Source organism: Pteronotus mesoamericanus, unplaced genomic scaffold, assembly GCF_021234165.1.
Source record: "Pteronotus mesoamericanus isolate MK-2021 breed Mesoamerican mustached bat unplaced genomic scaffold, CSHL_Meso_final contig_2, whole genome shotgun sequence".
Taxonomy (NCBI): Eukaryota; Metazoa; Chordata; class Mammalia; order Chiroptera; family Mormoopidae; genus Pteronotus; species Pteronotus mesoamericanus.
In genome coordinates, this window is record NW_026555084.1 from 24,158,212 (window position 1) to 24,175,410 (window position 17,199).

The 17,199-nt window shown below is 48.7% G+C and overlaps 3 protein-coding genes across 6 annotated transcripts in view; all 3 read right to left on the reverse strand.

The window, feature by feature from the left end:
- The window catches only part of KDM3B (lysine demethylase 3B), a 53,402-nt gene extending 52,704 nt beyond the window's left edge, over positions 1 to 698 (reverse strand). For both annotated transcript variants that reach the window (XR_008528712.1, XM_054568390.1), the window contains exon 1: positions 472 to 698. Coding sequence is in view for 1 of the 2 variants with exons in the window: in XM_054568390.1 (XP_054424365.1) it covers positions 472 to 669 (198 nt within the window). In the remaining variant the exon portion in view is untranslated. The remainder of the gene's footprint in view (positions 1 to 471) is intronic.
- Positions 699 to 4,292: 3,594 nt separating this feature from the next.
- FAM53C (family with sequence similarity 53 member C) lies at positions 4,293 to 13,238 on the reverse strand. 3 transcript variants are annotated; one of them, XM_054568392.1, is made up of 5 exons: positions 13,207 to 13,238; positions 9,666 to 9,895; positions 9,216 to 9,273; positions 6,918 to 7,702; positions 4,293 to 5,998 (listed from the first exon to the last, which is right to left on the reverse strand). In XM_054568392.1, the coding sequence occupies exons 2-5, from the start codon at positions 9,741 to 9,743 to the stop codon at positions 5,741 to 5,743; spliced, it is 1,179 nt and encodes a 392-aa protein (XP_054424367.1). In that variant the 5' UTR covers positions 9,744 to 9,895; positions 13,207 to 13,238; the 3' UTR covers positions 4,293 to 5,740. The 3 variants fall into 3 exon arrangements, with proteins under 3 accessions (XP_054424367.1, XP_054424366.1, XP_054424368.1); XM_054568391.1 differs by lacking the exon at positions 13,207 to 13,238 and adding an exon at positions 12,752 to 12,797; XM_054568393.1 differs by lacking the exon at positions 13,207 to 13,238 and having other exon boundaries at positions 6,918 to 7,699; positions 9,666 to 9,943.
- Positions 13,239 to 14,037: 799 nt separating this feature from the next.
- On the reverse strand, positions 14,038 to 16,439 carry LOC129066315 (oocyte-specific histone RNA stem-loop-binding protein 2-like; the record flags this gene model as incomplete). Its single annotated transcript, XM_054567853.1, has 5 exons — positions 14,038 to 14,163; positions 15,047 to 15,167; positions 15,316 to 15,468; positions 16,131 to 16,235; positions 16,342 to 16,439. Coding segments are annotated over 5 exons (603 nt in total), but the record flags the coding sequence as incomplete, so codon positions are not given.
- Between the last annotated feature and the right edge of the window lie 760 nt (positions 16,440 to 17,199).

Below are 17,199 nucleotides of genomic sequence, written 5' to 3' on the forward strand. Positions count from 1 at the left end.
CCACATTCCCGCCCCACTCGGGGCTGCGGGAGGGACGGAACAGGGCGCAGGTCTCCAGGGAGAGGCTGGGGATTACAGGTCCGGGTCTTCCAGGGGACAGCGGCAGCACCGGCCGAACTCTGAGGCGCCCTGAGGCCCAGGGTTCGAGAGCCTACTCCGACGGCGTGTTGGGGGCGGGAGGGGGGTGAGTAGCAGAAAAAGGGTCGCTCAGGAGGCGGGGCCTGCCGGATGGAGGCAGCAGCTTCTGGCGTCCCGGCCACCCCCCGGGGGAAACCGGGGCGCGCACCCCGACGCGGAAGCCATGCCGGCCAGAACTCGGGGTGCTGAGGAGCCGGTGGGGGGCGCTGAGGAGACCTGGGGGCGCGGAACTGGGTCACCCCCACCCCACCGCCCCCTCACAAAGGCCCCCGGGGAGGCCGCCCGCAGGCCCCGCAGCCCCGGCCTCGAGTGCCCGCCTCGGCCGTCACTCACCGCTAGGTCCTGCGGCACCGCCCCGCTCATGGCCCGCACCGTGCCGGCCCGCCAGGCCCGAGTGCGCAGCACAGGCCCCGGATCTCCTCCCGCCGCCGCCGCCGCCGCCGCGGGCACCGAGGCCGAAGCCGAGGCCGCGGTGTCCGCGAACAGAAGCAGCAGCCGCTTGCCCACTGGGGAGGCCGCTGCGTCCGCCATCGCCAGGGCCGGCCGGACCCGTGCTCCCGCCCGCCGCCTCCCACCACCTTCGCCGCCGAGCGCCCGATCCGCCCGCAAGGCCTCCCTCCGCACCACCCGCGGCCGCGGCTCCCCCCCACCCCCCCAACAGCCACCACCAACCACCGGCGCCGCGCAGCGCCCCCGGTGGCCGGGAGCGGAGCTGCAGCCCGGGCCCCGGCACAGCGCCCCCCGCGCTCCGGAGCGGGGTGGCAGCTCCGGGCCCCTCGCAGCGCTCCGCCCCAACCTCCCCGGGGCCTGCAGTGCCCCCTGCGTCAAGGAGGGGAATTGCAGTTTTGGCAGGGGTGGGGAACTGGGCGGGTCTTGCAGTCCTCCAGGGCACCATCCCTAGTCCCAACCTTCCTTCTGGGGGTCCCATAACTGAGAAGGCTTTAGCTTACCATCCTCAGACACCAAAGACTTTTACTGGGGTGGGGGGCTGAGGGGCAAAGTACCTAGAGAGTGAGTGTTTTGAGCTGAGAAGTTAACATCCCCAATACCTATTGATTTCTATCTTGAAAACATGTACTGCCCTTTCTGTCATTGTCTTTTAGGAAACTTCCCCCCTGTTGGTCCATCAGACAATCTTTTCACTGGCCCATAACATGCTACCACCTCATTCTATACTACCATGACTTAATGGGTACCTTTCCAATTGAACAATGTGTTACATCCATTGGATGTGATAATGCCACTTTCTTCACTGGCTGAAGGTCAATGAGCTACCAACATCTTAGTATTCTGTCTTAAACCCACAGAGCCTCTTCCCCTTCCAAGTGTGCCAATATTGTTAAGTCCAGGTGTTTCTCACCTCAACTTTTAGGGGAATTGGAAAGAGACAAACAGTGGAGATTATTTTCTTTGGTTCAGTAATAGTACCTCATCTTACCATGGAAGTAGTGGGGCTGGGGACAAAGAAAACCCCACCGCTTCAATCTGAATTCACATTAAATGTGGGAAATTGATAGCTCCTGTTAGAAAGGGGCTGTGGGGGGAGAGGTAATGGAAGTTTTTGCTTAGGTTGTTTTCACACCAGGCAATGGGAAATCTCAATCTTTAATGTTGGTAATGTCAGAGAGTAGCACAGTTTCCATGGTCTTAAGGATGGAGAGACTGAGTATACAAACCAGGAAGATAAAGGGTCTAGTAATAATCCATGATTGTTACTCTAAAAGCAGCTGTTTCTTTTACAGATTTGTCCTACAGACAGGAAAGAGCAGTAACTGGTTCTCCATGACTAATGTGCCTGCCCAGTAATGTGTCCATAACCTCATCTTTACCCTTCACCTACTTGGCTTGTAGCAAAGATTAGGGGTAGGGGGTAGAGAGTAGGCACCAACTATTGGCTTTAGCTAAAGTATAAAATACTTAGGAGAGTGAGTCTAAAACTAACCCTGTGGAGCGCCAAGGAAACACTTCTTTGGAACTTCCATTTCCCATAGCCAACCTAAGGCCTAAGAATATTTTCCTGTGTTGAGACACCTCTTAAAGCACATGGCCCGCAAGTTGTAGTTAGTAGGAGGGGGACAAGGTGACTCCATATAGGATCTAGCTGCCTTGCAGCTTTTCTATCAACATTCTCCACTGGAACTTTCTCCCATGTGGAGCTCTAATAACTACCCCAGTGTTCAAAGCTGGCTTCTCACTGAATCAGAAATAAAAATGTGCCTAAGCTCAGTGATGGGAAGGCAAAGGTGGAAAATTCATTCAAAAAACATGTCAGGCACTTTTCATGTGCCAGTAACTTCTCAGAGTGCTGGAATGCAACACTAAATTAAAAAACAAACAAAAACTCTTGCCCTCAGGCAGTTTATATTCTTTCCTGCATTAGCAGGACTTTAGGAATGGTAAAGGAAATCACATTTGGCCTTAGAGTAAACAAACAGTAGAAAAACCAACAAAATCGAACAGAAAGGAAAATGGTTGGGGAAGAGTTATATGTTCAAATTTTACCCCTGCTGAAACAGCAGATGAAATAACACAGTAGTTTTGAAGGAAAAAACTATAATGGTGAGCTTCTTTAACTACATGCCCATTGCCCCACTCCCCTAAGCCCCTCCCTTTGTTTCCAGAGCAGGTGACAACTCCCACTTCTTTTAGAGCATATTTTCATCCCCTTAAAGGTTTCTGTCCACCCAGGCCCTCTTCCCCCTCCCACCTCAGCCCCCACCCCAACATTCCCATCCTCCCCCTTACCTCCCTCGACCTTCCCCCCTTTCCCGGGTGTGGAACCAGGTGGTCCCCACTACCCCATGCATCCCTCCTTCCCTCCCTGCACCAGGAACACATACACACACGCAAGTTTCTTGCTCCAGGTAGTCAGGCCAATCCTGTCCACTTGCACACTTCATTGGTATTCAATGATGAGTGCCACCAGTTTGGAGCTGGAAACTGGGACGAAGGCTAAGCAACTTGACTCTTCTTGCTGCCTGGCAAGTCAGCACCAAACTGGTAAAGAAAGGCTATGCCTTAGGGACAGAGGCTCCTGCCTGGATCTCTAAGCAACTACAGTTCACCCACACACATTAGAAGAATGCTAACGTAGGGAGAAGAAAGGGTGTAATAGAAAGGTCTAAAGAAAGTGAGCCACACAGCTTCTTTCAGGAAGTGAATATTCCAAACTGAAGCATTGCTGGTAGGATAATTTTACAAAAGCATTATTTTTAGGATGCAGAAATTGCCTAGGTCTTTGGAATCTGAATTCTGATGACTAAATCTCCATCTATCCAATATGTGAAAACTTTTTTGAAAGATTCCTGTCCTGGCTGGGCAGCTCAGTTGGTTAGAGCGTCATCCCAATACACTAAGGTTTTGGGTCTGATCCCTGGTCAGAGAACAAATGAGAATCAACCAGTAATGCATAAATGGGTGGAAAAACAAATCGATGTTTCTCTCTTTAAAAGTCAATAAATTAAAAAATTTTTTTTAAAGATTCCTGATCAAATCTCCCATCCTGCCTTTCCCACTTTCCAAAGCCTACAAACCAGTCTAGACAAGTCCCTGCCTACACCATCAAGCATTCTCAGGGAGCTAGAATATATTAATACTTCACTTCAGTGTGTTGGAAGTGAGAGCAACAGCAGAGCCCTGACTGATGTGGCTCAGTGGGAAGGGTGTCGTCCATGCAAACCGAAAGGTTGCTGGTTCAATTCCCAGTCAAGGCACATGGCGGGGTTGCGGGCCAGGTCCCCAGCTGGCAGTGTGAGAGGCAACCTATTGATGTTTCTCTCCCTCCCTTTCCATTCCCTCTAAAAATAAACAAAACTTAAAACAAACAAATAAAACCTTTAAACAACAACAAGAAGAAAAAACAGCAGAGGAGACTGGTGTACCAGGGAAACAGAGACCTGATCAGACTGCTGGAAATATCCAAGGCCTTAACCCAAGCCTGGGCCACAAGCATATGACTGCTGTGGCCCCAAAGGGCCTAGGGACCAGATACTGCCCTCCAAGGGCAAAGGACCATCCATGCCATGGAGGAAGGGGCTAGAAGAGTTAGGTGGCCCTCTCCCTGCTTTCTCCTTGCCTTTCTTTGTGGAGAAAGGAAGAAGACACTGTAGAACACAAGGTTGCTTGGGAAAATGGATTATTCTAATAAAACTTTATTTTTTCAAACACAGCCACAGAGGCAGGACCTCATGTTTAACACACACACAGACTTATGGATTTTTTTTTAATATAAAACAAAGTTTACGAAAAAATTTTTTTCCACTTTTTGTATTTGTAATCCCATTAGCACAGGGACTTTGGCAGCAGGTGGGAGTGAAGGGCAGCTGCAGCTGCCACTGGGCAGTCACCGGGCACAGGAGGAGAGCACCAGCCTGGGAGTGGCTTAACTCACACACGCAGGAATACTCACCTACTGGTCAGCCACACCACACACACAACACAGATGCAAATGTCTACCCAGTGTCAACCACAGCCCTATAGAGGTGCGCTCCACTCTGGGTAAGCCCAATATGTGAAAATCCAAATAGTCAAACAGCTAAAGTAGAGGGAGGTTGCTTGCTTTACAAAAGAAGCAATTACAGGCTGCTTTTAAATGGTCAGCAGTCCAAATGCATCGAAGGTCAGAGGGTGAGGGGAAAAAGGTCCCAACAGTAGAGGGAAAGAAAGAGATGAAGCCCTTCAACCCTGCCTCAGTTACACACATGTGCTTGCATCTACTTAGAGTGAGAGGCAGGTTGTATACAGCCTAGGCAATCTGATAAGAAAAGAAGGCCAGCTCAGAATCAACGTGAAGAGCCCTCTCCAGCCCCAATACTAAATCTATCTAGGGGAGGGGAGTGGGCCTGAGGAAAAGACCACTGGCTGAGGTCACAGCACTTAAAAGACCCTGCAGTACCCCCAAACAGAATCCTTTGCAGAGCCAGTAGTGCTTATGGATTATAAGCCTGGTTCCAGAGCTACTTAGAAAGAAGAAAAACTTGGTGCCCTCCTTCTAACTCCTTGAACAAGCCCACTGTCCTGTGAAAACTCAAGATCCTGGGGTTATCATGATGCTCTACTGTTAAGGAGCAACTGCCTTCCTTCCCTAAGGCTACGCAAACACACCTTTCCTCAAGTATACTCCCATGCATGCACACACATGCACACACACGCACACGCGCTCACTCTCGCGCTCTCTCTCTCTCTCTCTCTCACACACAATTTCTCCTAGGAGGCTGAGTGAACCCCCCCACCCTGGCCAAATTCTAAGACACAAGTGCCCTTTGAAGCAAAGGGGCTAGTGAAATTCCCCGAGCTGGGGTCAGCAGACCCCTTCCTTCCCTGCCCACTGCTTTCTCGGTGGCAGGGATACTCACACTCAGGGCCGCCATGGGAAGGGTCTGCTCTGGGGCTGTCCCTCCCGCCACCAGCTCTGTATATCTTGTCCCGGCCAGTCTCTCGGCATGGTCGAGCTTCCTGGAGTGAGAAGATTTCCGGCTGCCCTGAGTCGGAGCCCTCAACTCACCCCCATTCCCAGGCTGGGTCCCCAGACTTGGGGCCTCGACACTTGTTAGTAGCCATAAGAGAGTCAGTCTGTGTGGCCCCAGGAAGTAGCCTCTCAGTTTTAGTTCTCCTCAATCAGATTCAAGTCCAGGTCCCCAAAGTCCTGCTGGCACAGTGTCCTCTTGCTCAGTGCCTGCCGCCCCCACCGCACGGACCCTTCCTCCTCTTCTTCGCTTTCACTCAGCACCTGCGAGGAACCCCCAATGGGGCTGCAGGAAGCGGAGAGGGGTGGGGGACTACAGGCCATGAACCACGGTGGAGAGATGCTGCTGCCTTCCCGGGCTGTTTCTTGGAGACAGACACCTCCTGAGTATGGTTTCTGTCAAACAAACAACAAAATTAAGGCAAAGGAAGATACTAACATCCCAGAGTACCCTGGCTCAAGCTGTATTTCAAAGTGTTCTTAGTTACTCTTAAAGTCAGGAGTCCCATGCTTTAGGGTGAGGTTTATGAACTCCATGATAAAATTTGGAAAATTCAGCGCACACGTACATTTGTTTGAGGGAAGAGTCCATACTTTCTATCAGATTCAAGATTAGAAGCTCATTTATAAGTTTCACATGGGCAGGAATATCATCTGCCTATTTTATTACTTGTACTGCCAGGGCCTAGTCAGAGTCTGGTACATGCAGGTATCCAATAAATGTTTGCTGACTGGTTAGATGGGTGACTGTGAATAAGTGTATAAATTCTCAAAGAGGTTTTGACCCAGTGGTCTAGAAGAAAGAATATGAATAAGTGGGCAAATGCATAAGACAACTGCACTCGCACTGGGAAGTCAAAAACATTTGCTGAACAGATGAATGTTGCAGCAGCCTGTTTTAAACTCTCCCAGACGCACTTAAAGCAGTGTACGGCAAGTGGCAAAACCAGCCTTGAGCACGAGGGGGGCAGGGCAGTGATAATGGCACTTAATGGCTTACGCATTCTCAGAGAGGAGGGAAAGTGCCTCTAGCAAGACAATCTGGGATTTCTTGGAAAGGTTTAACAAGGGTTTCACCCCAGTTTCTCTGAAACCTCCAGGGCTGAGAAGTTTCACAGGACATGGGACTTCAGGATTCAGCGTTAAAACAAGACAGTCCTGGGTAAACTGGGGTGATAGATCACACTAGTGAAAGCTCAGATGGAAAGGAGCTCCAGGGGTGGCCCTGGCAGGAAAGCATGGAACTAGGGCAGCTCGAAAGTGAAATAGAGTCCCTCTGCTCCCATCCAAGCTTCCTTAGTCCAGCTGGTCCCACCTGATTCATCTTGTCAAAGTCCAAGGAAGGCCGCAGCCGCCGGGGATCTTCCTCGTGTCGCCGCTTGACTCCAGCTTTTCGGGCATCCAGATCACAAGGCTGTGAGCGGCTTCGGGGAAGGTTTCGGAGGCCTCTAGGTCGCCAGGGCAGCTCTGGGGAGGATGCGGGGGAGCTCCGGGCAGAGGGCAAGAAGCGGCTTGCCTGTGGGCCCAGGCTGGGTGACAGGGAAAAGCGGCGCTGGGGTGGGCAAGGTGACAGGGATTCAGCATCACTCTCCCAGGAGCCACTCTGGGGGGAGGCAGCGCAGGGTCGAGAGGAATCTTGGGCCAGGGCCAGGCTGAAGAAAGGGGGACTGCAGGGTCTGTGGGCTGGGGCACACTGAGAAGAGGCACTGGGAGCTTGGAGGAACCTGAGGCTGGAGACCCGCTTCGGGGGGCTCTGGTGAGGCACCTGCGGCCCACCCCCTCCACCACTGCCCCGATGCTTGATGGGAGTCCACAGCTTGGAGGGGGCAGGCCGCCACACCGGCTGCCAGCGAGACAGGTCCACGGGCACTGAGAGTGAGCGGCAGTGCCTCTTGGATGGAGGGGCGGGGGGCACAGGAAGCTTCTCTGGGTCAGGGGGCTCAGGGCTTAGGACTTGGGAGAGGGGTTGCTCTGGTGGGGAACTTCCCCGGCTTGGTGGTCTGAGGTGCAGGCTCAAGCCTGAGGGGTGGTAGCTGAGGTTGAGGCTGTCCTGGAACTCAGCACAGGAACAGCGGGGCAGGCCCCTCCAGGAAGCACCTTCTGGAAGGTATTCATAGGAAAAATCATATTAATGATAGTTAATATACTTTCAAGAGCTTACTATGTGCTCCGCAATGTAACTGAGCACTTTATGTGAGGTTTCCCAAAAACCTCATGAAGTAGGTACTATTATTATGCCCCTTTCACAGATGGCGGAAGTGCAGTAACTTGCCCAAAGTCATGCAACAATCAAATGACCAAAGCAGGATTCAAACCCAGGTCTGTCTGATTCTAAGGCTCTGTTTTTTAACCACTATGCTATTCTGCCTCCATTATGAGAAACCATGTTAAATTGAAAATAAACTCTCCTATAGTGCCTTGCCACTCCCTCTCAAAGGTAAAAACAATAGAAATAAACATGTGTACACAGTGGGCCTTGTTCATCCCGCACTTCACTCAACCCAGACCTACTTTGCTCCCCACCCCCACAGCCCCAGGTTGTGAAAAGAAGGCCTATGCTCTCCTATCCTTAGCCTTTCCCCTTTCCTAGGTATCAAAAGCACCAAGACAGGAGTTCAGGTTGTCAAGTATTAAGGTAACCAAACACGGAAGAGATCACTTTTATTCCTGGGGAGGGCAAACAGGTTGCAAAAGGCCTCTGATGGTGGAACCCTGCTTAGGTACGGTGATTCCCTTTCCTTAGGCCTGCTCTGAAATCCAAACATGTTGGGAGACTGAGGAGTGGAGGGGAGGTGGACTAAAAGGAATAATTCTCACTGCATTCTAACCAAAACTCTGACTTTTAGGAGGCAGCTCACTAAGGGACAAAGGGCCTCCTCCAAGTTCCTCTGGCTAGACGACTGCAATTCTGCAGGGGCTATATATTTGGAACTGATAAGTATATGAAATCATACTTGATGATGGAGGAAATCTACATGTCACTTTTTTGGTCCACAGTTCTTGCCCCTACTGACCTCTATGAGGGCAGGGACCATGTGTACTGTTCTATATGTATTGCACGATCCCTGGCTCTCAGCAAGTATTTAATAAATCAAAGGAAAAAGTTGAATGAAGATGCTTTTGACAACTGACTTCCCTTGCCAGGTATCCCAGAAAAGAAAATGGGTTGCATAGCAGCCTAGCAGCATGGGTCAGAGTTGTGGTTGTACAATAGTGACGCTTCTACCCAAATGTCCCCATGATCACAGGCCCTTTATTGAATAATTCATAATCTAGAAATTTATACCTCAGATACATTTTCACAGGTGCAAAATGACACATACAAGGCTATTCACTATGGTTTTGTTTGTAAATAACCTCATATGCATTAATAGGAGACCGTTTAAACTATGGTACGTCCCTACAGTGCAATAATGTAGAGCTATATAAAACAAGGAAATGTTCAACACTACATAATGATACCTAAAACACAGACAGTGCCCATCTCAAAAGGTGACCCTGGCAAGAAAGTTGTGGAGGTAGAATACCTAGTCCTAGCCACTGGAAACCAATGAAAGAAATATGTGGATAGAAGTAAGGGCATACAAACATATATGCAAACACAATACCTTACCAGGCACAAGCTGGAAAGGGTTCCCACAGGTGGAGATGTCTGCATGATCAGGCAAAGGCTAAAAGAGAGAATATCCGTCATGATTCAGGTTCAGGCCACAGACCTCCAAGAATCCCTGTTCAGTTCAACCCTGCAATTCCTGGGCTACTGGGATGTTAGGGACTCCTAAGTGTTCTCTTCTTCTTGTCTTCCCGAAGTTAGTGAGTAAAATAATGCACATCTTCCAATATCTCAAACCCTTCTCCACCCAAGTTTTGGTGTCCCTTCTCTATCAGTGGAAAAATCCCTGCCCCTTTCCTTTTGGGCTGGGTTTCTTGAGCTTTTAGTGGACTCTTCCAGTACAAGTACCATGACTCATATAGCACAGGACAAGGGTGAAGTAGTAGCAACAAACAGCCTCTGAAAAAAGGGGGAGGGGGTCGTGGAGAAGCAGGAAGACTGGTCTTTTACCAGACTGATGCTGAAGCGTGTGCATTTCAGCTCATCCAGAGTCTGCTTCTGTAGCTGCTCAGTGATCAGGGTTATCATGATTCTCCCCAGGATCTGACTTGCACACTTTGGAGCAAATGATGGATGTCTTCCCTGTTGTTCTTCCACACCTCACTCGTGAGCCGTCTTCTGCCACTGCAGCACCATTCTAGCACCATTGGGACTTCCCTCTCCAGTCATGCCTGCTGAGTCTGCCAATTACAGAGGGACCAGCCCCAAGTGATATTAGAGATGTACCTGGTCCAGAGATGGAAAATGCATGGCACACATACCACAGCATCCTTATGCCAGGCCTCTGGCAGACATCAGTAGAGATCACAGCTCCTTCCTGCTAACCCTACACATAGCCTCAAACACATTCGAAGCTTGACAGACCACATATCTGGTAAAATGAACTGCAGTTGGCAAGCAAATTAAAACCTATTTGCCACTCCTAACCTGGTTCATGCTCTGCTGTCTATCCAGACTACTAGCACCACTTAAGAAAACAGCTCAAGTGAGAGACAGGGAGGACCAAATGGTTACTCCCATTCTCATCAGCCCAATATTTTCTTTATCTTCTAGTCAGGAGCAAAGAGAGGTATCCTTTTCCTAAACTACAGAAATAATAGGGAACAGGGAGGAGCAGTGGTCGTAGCAATGATTTTCTGCTTCAGACAAGAGTAAACAAGGTTTTAAGTTCTTCCCTAGACTCAACAGCTGATAGGTTACAGTTTTCCAAAAGAGACTACATATATTCTCTTAAAAAATGGGAAGAGGATAAGGAAATGGTACCAGTGTAGTTCCAATTACATTTCAACTCTAGATGTTGAAAACAACTCTGTGACTTTACTCAACTGAGTTTTTAGCCTGATCTGACTCAAAGACCATGAACACAATTAATCAAGACTCTTTCTCAGGTCAATTTTGGTAGAAATACACTAATTCTATCAGAGAACCGGTGTTAAGTCCACATAATTGCCTGAGGGGCCTTACTTAAGAGATGAGCAGAGGTTAACCTAGTGTCTTCTTACTATTCTATTCCCAGAAATGACCAGCAGGCAGACAACTCACCAGAGGGTATAGGTAGCATTTGCTAGTAGAGAGAACAAACTATCAAAAAACCTAAATCCTGACCCAATTTGCTGTGGCAGTTTTGGCAAATCACTTAAGCTTTCTCTCAGTTTACCCAGGTAAAACAGGCTGAATAATCTTAATCCGTCACACACAACATAACACACAATACCAAAATGTAAAAACCATCCCATCTGGCCTATAGAAACCAGGAGTCCACACAGGCTGTTTCTCACCACTCTGTCACTCTACGAAGCCTTTGAATGCCACAAGTGATGATATCATTAAGATGAAGGCAACAGGGTTTATCTATTTGGTTAGGTATCAACTTCCATCACCTGAATACCAAGAGAAGCCCAAAAGAGCTCTTCTGTGACCTTGGGGGCAAGATCACTTTCTACATTTACAAAAAAGGGAATCACCTCTACCCCATTCCTATCTCAGAGGGAGGCAGGCCACACGGAAGAGCAGAGAAAATACACGTGGATATACTTAAAGCGTTTTTTGGAAGAATGGTGTGGGAGAAGTCAATCATCATTATAGTTAACTATCATTTTCATGCAAAATTATTACAACCCTGAACAAAGTCCCGGCTTCCTAAGAGCTCCCTTCAGCCGCTTCTCCTGTTCTTGTGGGAGAAGCTAAAGCTTATATCACTTCTGCTCTTGGTTTCTTAACTCTATTCTCAAAGATCAACCAGAGAGGGAACCTAAATGCAGGCTTTTACCCCAGAGTCCCAGGCTTCAGGCTGACCAGTCATGAGGAGCAAAGAGTGAAGCAAAACTCTTTCAAGCTTTTCATGAGGCATTTGGCCAAACAGCAAACTCCCAGCCCTCTCTGGGATCAAGTGAAGAGAGTGATTTCGTGTTTTTCTGCATTTTAATTGTTGGGATGTGGCCACACACGGCGGTAATTGGAACAATGCAACTACCACCACGCAACTGATACTCTCAGCCTGAGTTTCCTAACACAGGCCAGGCTGAGAGGGGGAACAGAACGGAAGCCATAAGGAATCAAACCAGGACACAAAAGAAGGCAAACCAGCTCTGCGAGGGGCCTCCTCTTTCTCAGGCAGGCAAAGAAAAAAGTGTAAGAAGCCCTCTCTTGCCGCCTTCCTTCCCCTTCCATTTTGTGTATTTGGGAGGCAGAGAGCCCTGAACGTTCACTAAACAAGTTAAAACTTCTCAGCTTAACTGGCACGGGGCTCAGCCTTGCATAGAGCAGCAGGCCGCTAAGGCCCTCCCCACAACCCCGCCAGGCCCAACTCTCAGTCCAGGCTTTCCCTTCACCATCGGCCCCCTAAAATAAAGGTTGGACCCTCAACCCATTTCCTATTGGATGGCAGTAACCCCAGACATTCGTGCTAAGGTTATGCTGAAACCTGGAGAACGTAGGATCAAGTCAGGCTAAGGGGAAGGAGAGTCACCTATCCCCTGGGGACCTTCCCCCAGGTCCCAGCCCCACATCTCTGGGGGAGACTTAAGGAAAACATGAGGGATGCAGGGAGGTGCATGAACAGGTAAGTGGGGACCTGACTGTTCGTTCCCCATATGGCTCTGGTGGGGATAGGGGTGACAGTGGGGAGAACCCCTCCCCCCACTCCGATGAAGAAGCAAAAGGCTAGGCCCCCTCCAGTCTTCAACCTCTCCCTCGGTTGCCCTGTCTGTCCCCGCGGGGTGGGGCATGGGGCGTCCGCTGGCCCCCGGTGGGGGGGCGCCAGGGCTTGCTCAGGGGGCTCGTCGCTCCCCTTTTCCCAATTAGCTTCCATCATCTGGCCGCGGAAGCGAACTCGGGACGCAGGGGATGGAGAGGGTATGGGACTTAGCACTCAGCCACCCCCTCCCCCACCGGGTCCCGTGCTCTCCCCGCGGAGGCGGACAGCGAGGCCCTGCCGCGCGGGCGGCCGGGCTGGGGTGAGGGAAAGAGGGAAAGAGGGAGCAGAGGCTGAGGTGCCCACCCCGAGGCCTGAGAGCCACCTGCCTTCCGCCACCTACCGCGGCTCCTTCAGCTCCCAGGGCCGCGGCCGGAGCAGCTCTGAGCGTTCGGCTCGCCCCACGGTGCCCTTAAAAGGCGCCGGCGCGAACCAACGGGCCTCTCAGGAGAGTAAGGGAATCTCTCTGGTTCACAGAGCCCCCCTGAACTGTCCGCGAAGGTTCTAAATTCGCGTTGTTTCTCTCTCAAACTCCTTCTTAGATAGCACTGTCGGGAAGGAGCCCGGTTCTTTGATTTAAGGATAAGGGCGGTTTCCTCACTATTGTGTCACCCCCTCCAAAATATAGCAGACGGTGGACGGGCCCAGTTAGAGGCACATCGCGAAACCCGCGGGGGAGGCCATGTCCGACGAAGGTAAACAAAGCCATCGCCTCTGCCCTCCATTTCTGTATTGGCCCAAGCACAGCCCTCTAATAGGTTCGGGCCGTGTAACAGTATTAGCCAAGGTCCCTCTCACCTGCTCTCCTGTCCCACCTTCTGCCGCCTCCTCTGTGACGGAATCCCCCTTCCCCCAGCAGAGGACCTGTCCACGGCGTGGAGGCTTCTGGGAAGTGTAGTCCCAGCGCCGATTAGGGCCTGCTCTGAGTCCCAGGAGCCCTTCTTCCAGCGACCGGATCGGCTCAAACCTTTATAAATCCAGTACTTATAACAGTTGGGGTGCTGTTCCCATTTGGTTTTGTAATTAGCCCTAACCCAAAACACTTTGTAAAGCTGAGGAGGGCCCAGGGCTGTTCACTCCTTCTCCTCCCTCTACGCACCGCCCCCCCAACAGGATGAGGTAATGGGATTGTGATTATGACATCATAGGCGGTTCAGCAGCTGGCGGGGGGGGGGCGGGGAGTACGGGTCGTTACAGCTGGACTACTTTCCTTAAGACCCGGAGGGAGGAAACAGGCTGATGGGGAAAAGATGTTGATGGTGCTATATTTCCTCTTCAGGTAGAATAAATCACCTTTTATTAAATCGCCACCACTGCCACCACCTCCCACTTCAGACAAAGTTTAAGTCCTTTTTGAAGAGACTGAATGTGGACATAGACATTCATTGGGGAACAGCTAGATGGTTTCTGGTTCTTATGTAAATTTGAGCCTCATTTACCAAAGGAGGTTTAGAGAGACAGGCAAAACATGGAAAAGGAGAGGTTTTAAACAAACAATGCCTTCGTGTTGTGATCTCTTTGTAGGGCAGAATTTTAGATTTATTTTTTAATCGACTGGAAAGTAGCAGTCATGCAAGTAAATCCTCACTACTACAGTTAGCAACAAGTCTCCTGAAAGATATGTTTTCCCTAAATATTTTGTACCCCACTCAAGTGTGGGACAGATAAGTAACTGTGATCAGTTAGAAAGTAGAACCAGTGTGTATGATCTTCACAGAGCCAGGGAAGCGACGAGTGAGGAGCCAAGTCTGCAAACTGGAAAAGAAGAGGGGAAGTTAGGTACTTATCAAGAAAATGGGGTGAAGGAAAGTTGTACTTCACATTTCCTTGCCCTGAACATTTCCCCCTGGCAAAAGAACTGGCAAGGATCATGAAGTTACAGGAGACGTGGTTTCCAATATTTGCTATTATGGAACACTTACTATGTGCCAGGCACCATGCTACATACTTTAATATGTATTCTTCTTTTTGCTTACAAAATCTTCTTAATTGACAGAGGAAATGGCTGGAGAGATTAAGTGATTTCCCATATGGTAGACAAAAGTAGTATTAAAAAAGCAGTCTGAGGTTCTAAAGCCCTAGGTCTTCACCACTAGATGATCCTCCTTTTTATTATTAACCATGCTTATTAAAGTTAGATGATAAAGTATAAGAGGTTAAGTTAGCACTGGCTCATTCGCAAAACACTGAAAGAAACTGAGAGTTAAAAAATAAACCCTGCAAGTCAGGTTTCAGGCTTCACTTCAAAAGAAGATTATGCCTCTTTCATCAAGTATAAAATAGCCCCCAGTGCAGTTCAACTCCCCCCATTACAAACTGTAATTAAATATCCTTATGCCACTTTTAGTTCCCAAGTTTTTTGTTTTGTTTTGGTTTTTTACTCACATCATGCTATTTTTTCCTGCTGCTCTATTTTTCTTCTTCTGTTCTTGGACTACTACCTTGAACCCCATCTTAATTGTGACCTCATGTACCAAACCCCATCTCTGTCTGACCCTGCACTTAGCAACAATTCCCCTGAAAGATATCTGTTTTCCCTAAGTATTTTGTATCCCACTCAGTTCTGGGACAGATAAGTAACTGTGATCAGTTAGAAAGTAGAACCAGTGGTGGGAGGAGTTTTAGCAGAGGTTACTACCTGGCCTCTCTTCTGGTCTCCATCCAGATTCTCTGAGGCTTCCAGGGGCTGGAGCCAGTCATTCAGGAGGTCACCCAAAGGGGTGGAATCCATTGGTTCTAAGAGACTCTCCATTCCCTGCCTAGGAAGGCAGCAGAGTTAGAGGAACATGCACCTCATTCAGACTCTCCCTATTCAGCCAGTAAAGGTTAAAACTCTGCAAAAAAGGGAGAGAGAGAGGTAGGGCTCAGTCCACCACTTAAGACAGGAACCAAGAATAGTGCACATACCCCTCATCCCCCCTGCACTGCAGAGGCTGGCTCGGGGGGTCCCAGGAATGTAGGGCTCTTCTCCACTGCCTGACCTGGGCATCCCAGGAACGGCGGCTATACCTTCTGTTTTTGTCTGGTGTTTGAGGATGAAGTCCTGGCTGTCGTTGTGCCCTGGCAACAACAAATATGAGTCAGACTGAGGTCAAAGTGAAAGGGCACAGCTCACTGCTTATCACAGTGAATCAGGAGGTTCATTAGGGATTCTCTAAGAATAAGGTACGATGAATGCCCTCAGTCCCATACAAAAAATAAATCTTCAAATGAGATTAAACATCCAACTTCCTAACTCCCCAATATTTTCTTCTGAGAAGGGTAAATTAGATATTCCAATTCCCTCAGAAGTCAAAATACATATAAAAGACAGTATTTGGCACCCCTTTCGAATACATTCTACCTTTTCATACATTTAGTTTCTATGTATGCATGTAGACTTACATATAGTTAGGCAAATATATTGCAGTTAGCCAAGTCAGCTGGAGGCATCAGGTTGGAAAGCAAAAAGCTTCATTAGCAAACATGGATAAAGGGTTTTTTGTTTTTGTGGGTTTTTTTTTTTAGATACGCTTTAAAAAAAGGCTTATGGGCCAAGTATGACTTGTTCCATTTGAAAAAAATCTTGGAAACTTAACCTCGAGGCCAGGTTGCAGGAGCATTTGATTTTGTAATGCTGCAAGTTTGTGAGACCACTCAGATTCTAACATTTTTATCACCTGACATCGAACCAAAGCCACGTGACTGACACTCTTGTTGTGACTACCCACAACTGCACTCACTTGGGGACCTGCTGCAAAAAGCACTGGTAACCAGGTGTGCGCTTGCCATAATCTATCTGCTTTTGCCGCCGCTGTAGGACAATTTCATCTGTCTCTACCTTCCACCTGTGGGGAAGTATATAGTGGTCATATGAAGTGTGAATACAGTTATGAAAGAAGAAACCAACTCATCCCACACTCCCTTGATCCCCAGTCTGATTTTCAAACTCACCTGGCACGGCAGGGCTCTGTGCTGACTCCCACACTCACCATCTCTATCCTAGAGGGCAAAGATTCTTCGCACAGCTCCTTTCTGGGGAAGCAGATACAACAGATGAAAAGGGTATTGGGTCAATACCCAGCTGATTACACTGCACCTTTCAGCCACTACAACCACCAAGATCCTGACATCAGCTAAAAGTTGTATTTCTGACTTACTGTTTCTCAAAGATAAAGGTTGCATGTCTGATTTGTTTCTCAAAGTATAGTCTGCAATCTATTTGCATAGGTAGGATCTGGGGATCTTTATAATTCCTGGGCCCCATTCTAGATCTATTGAATCACCATTTGAGGGGGCCTGTATTTTAAAGAGCTTCCAAGGTTATTTTAAACATTTTTTGTTATGGAAAATTTCAAATATACAGAGAAGTAAAGAGAAAGCATAATGTTTTGCTACTCAAAGTATAGTACTCAAAGCATCAGCTGGGAGCTTTTTAATAGTAAAGAATCTTAAAAAAAAAAAAAAAAAAAGTAAAGAATCTTAGGCCCCAACCCACACCTACTGAATCAGAATCTGCATTTTAACAAGATTCCCAGGTGATTAGTATGCAGATTAAATTTTGAGAGCACTGATATAATAGACCCCCAGTTTACCCATCACCCAATACTCATGGCCAACCTTGTTTCACCTCTACCCACCACCACTCCACAGGATTACTTAAAAGCAAGTCCCCCAAATTAAGAATAAATTCTATTTATCACCTAATTAATGCTCAAATTTCCATAAACAACCCCATTTTTGAGATCCTTTGGATTGTGATAAGGATTATGCCAAAGAGATAATTCAGCTCCCCTCCTTTCCCTGAAAAGA

Excerpts from the sequence above, each read along its gene's own strand:
- FAM53C (XM_054568392.1), bottom strand. The coding sequence starts at position 9,743 with ATGATAACCCTGATCACTGAGCAGCTACAGAAGCAGACTCTGGATGAG. Across the intron at positions 9,274-9,665 it reads CACGCTTCAGCATCAGTCTG|CCTTTGCCTGATCATGCAGA; the intron begins GTAAAAGACCAG and ends TCTCTCTTTTAG. Across the intron at positions 5,999-6,917 it reads ACTTTGACAAGATGAATCAG|AAACCATACTCAGGAGGTGT; the intron begins GTGGGACCAGCT and ends TTTGTTTGACAG.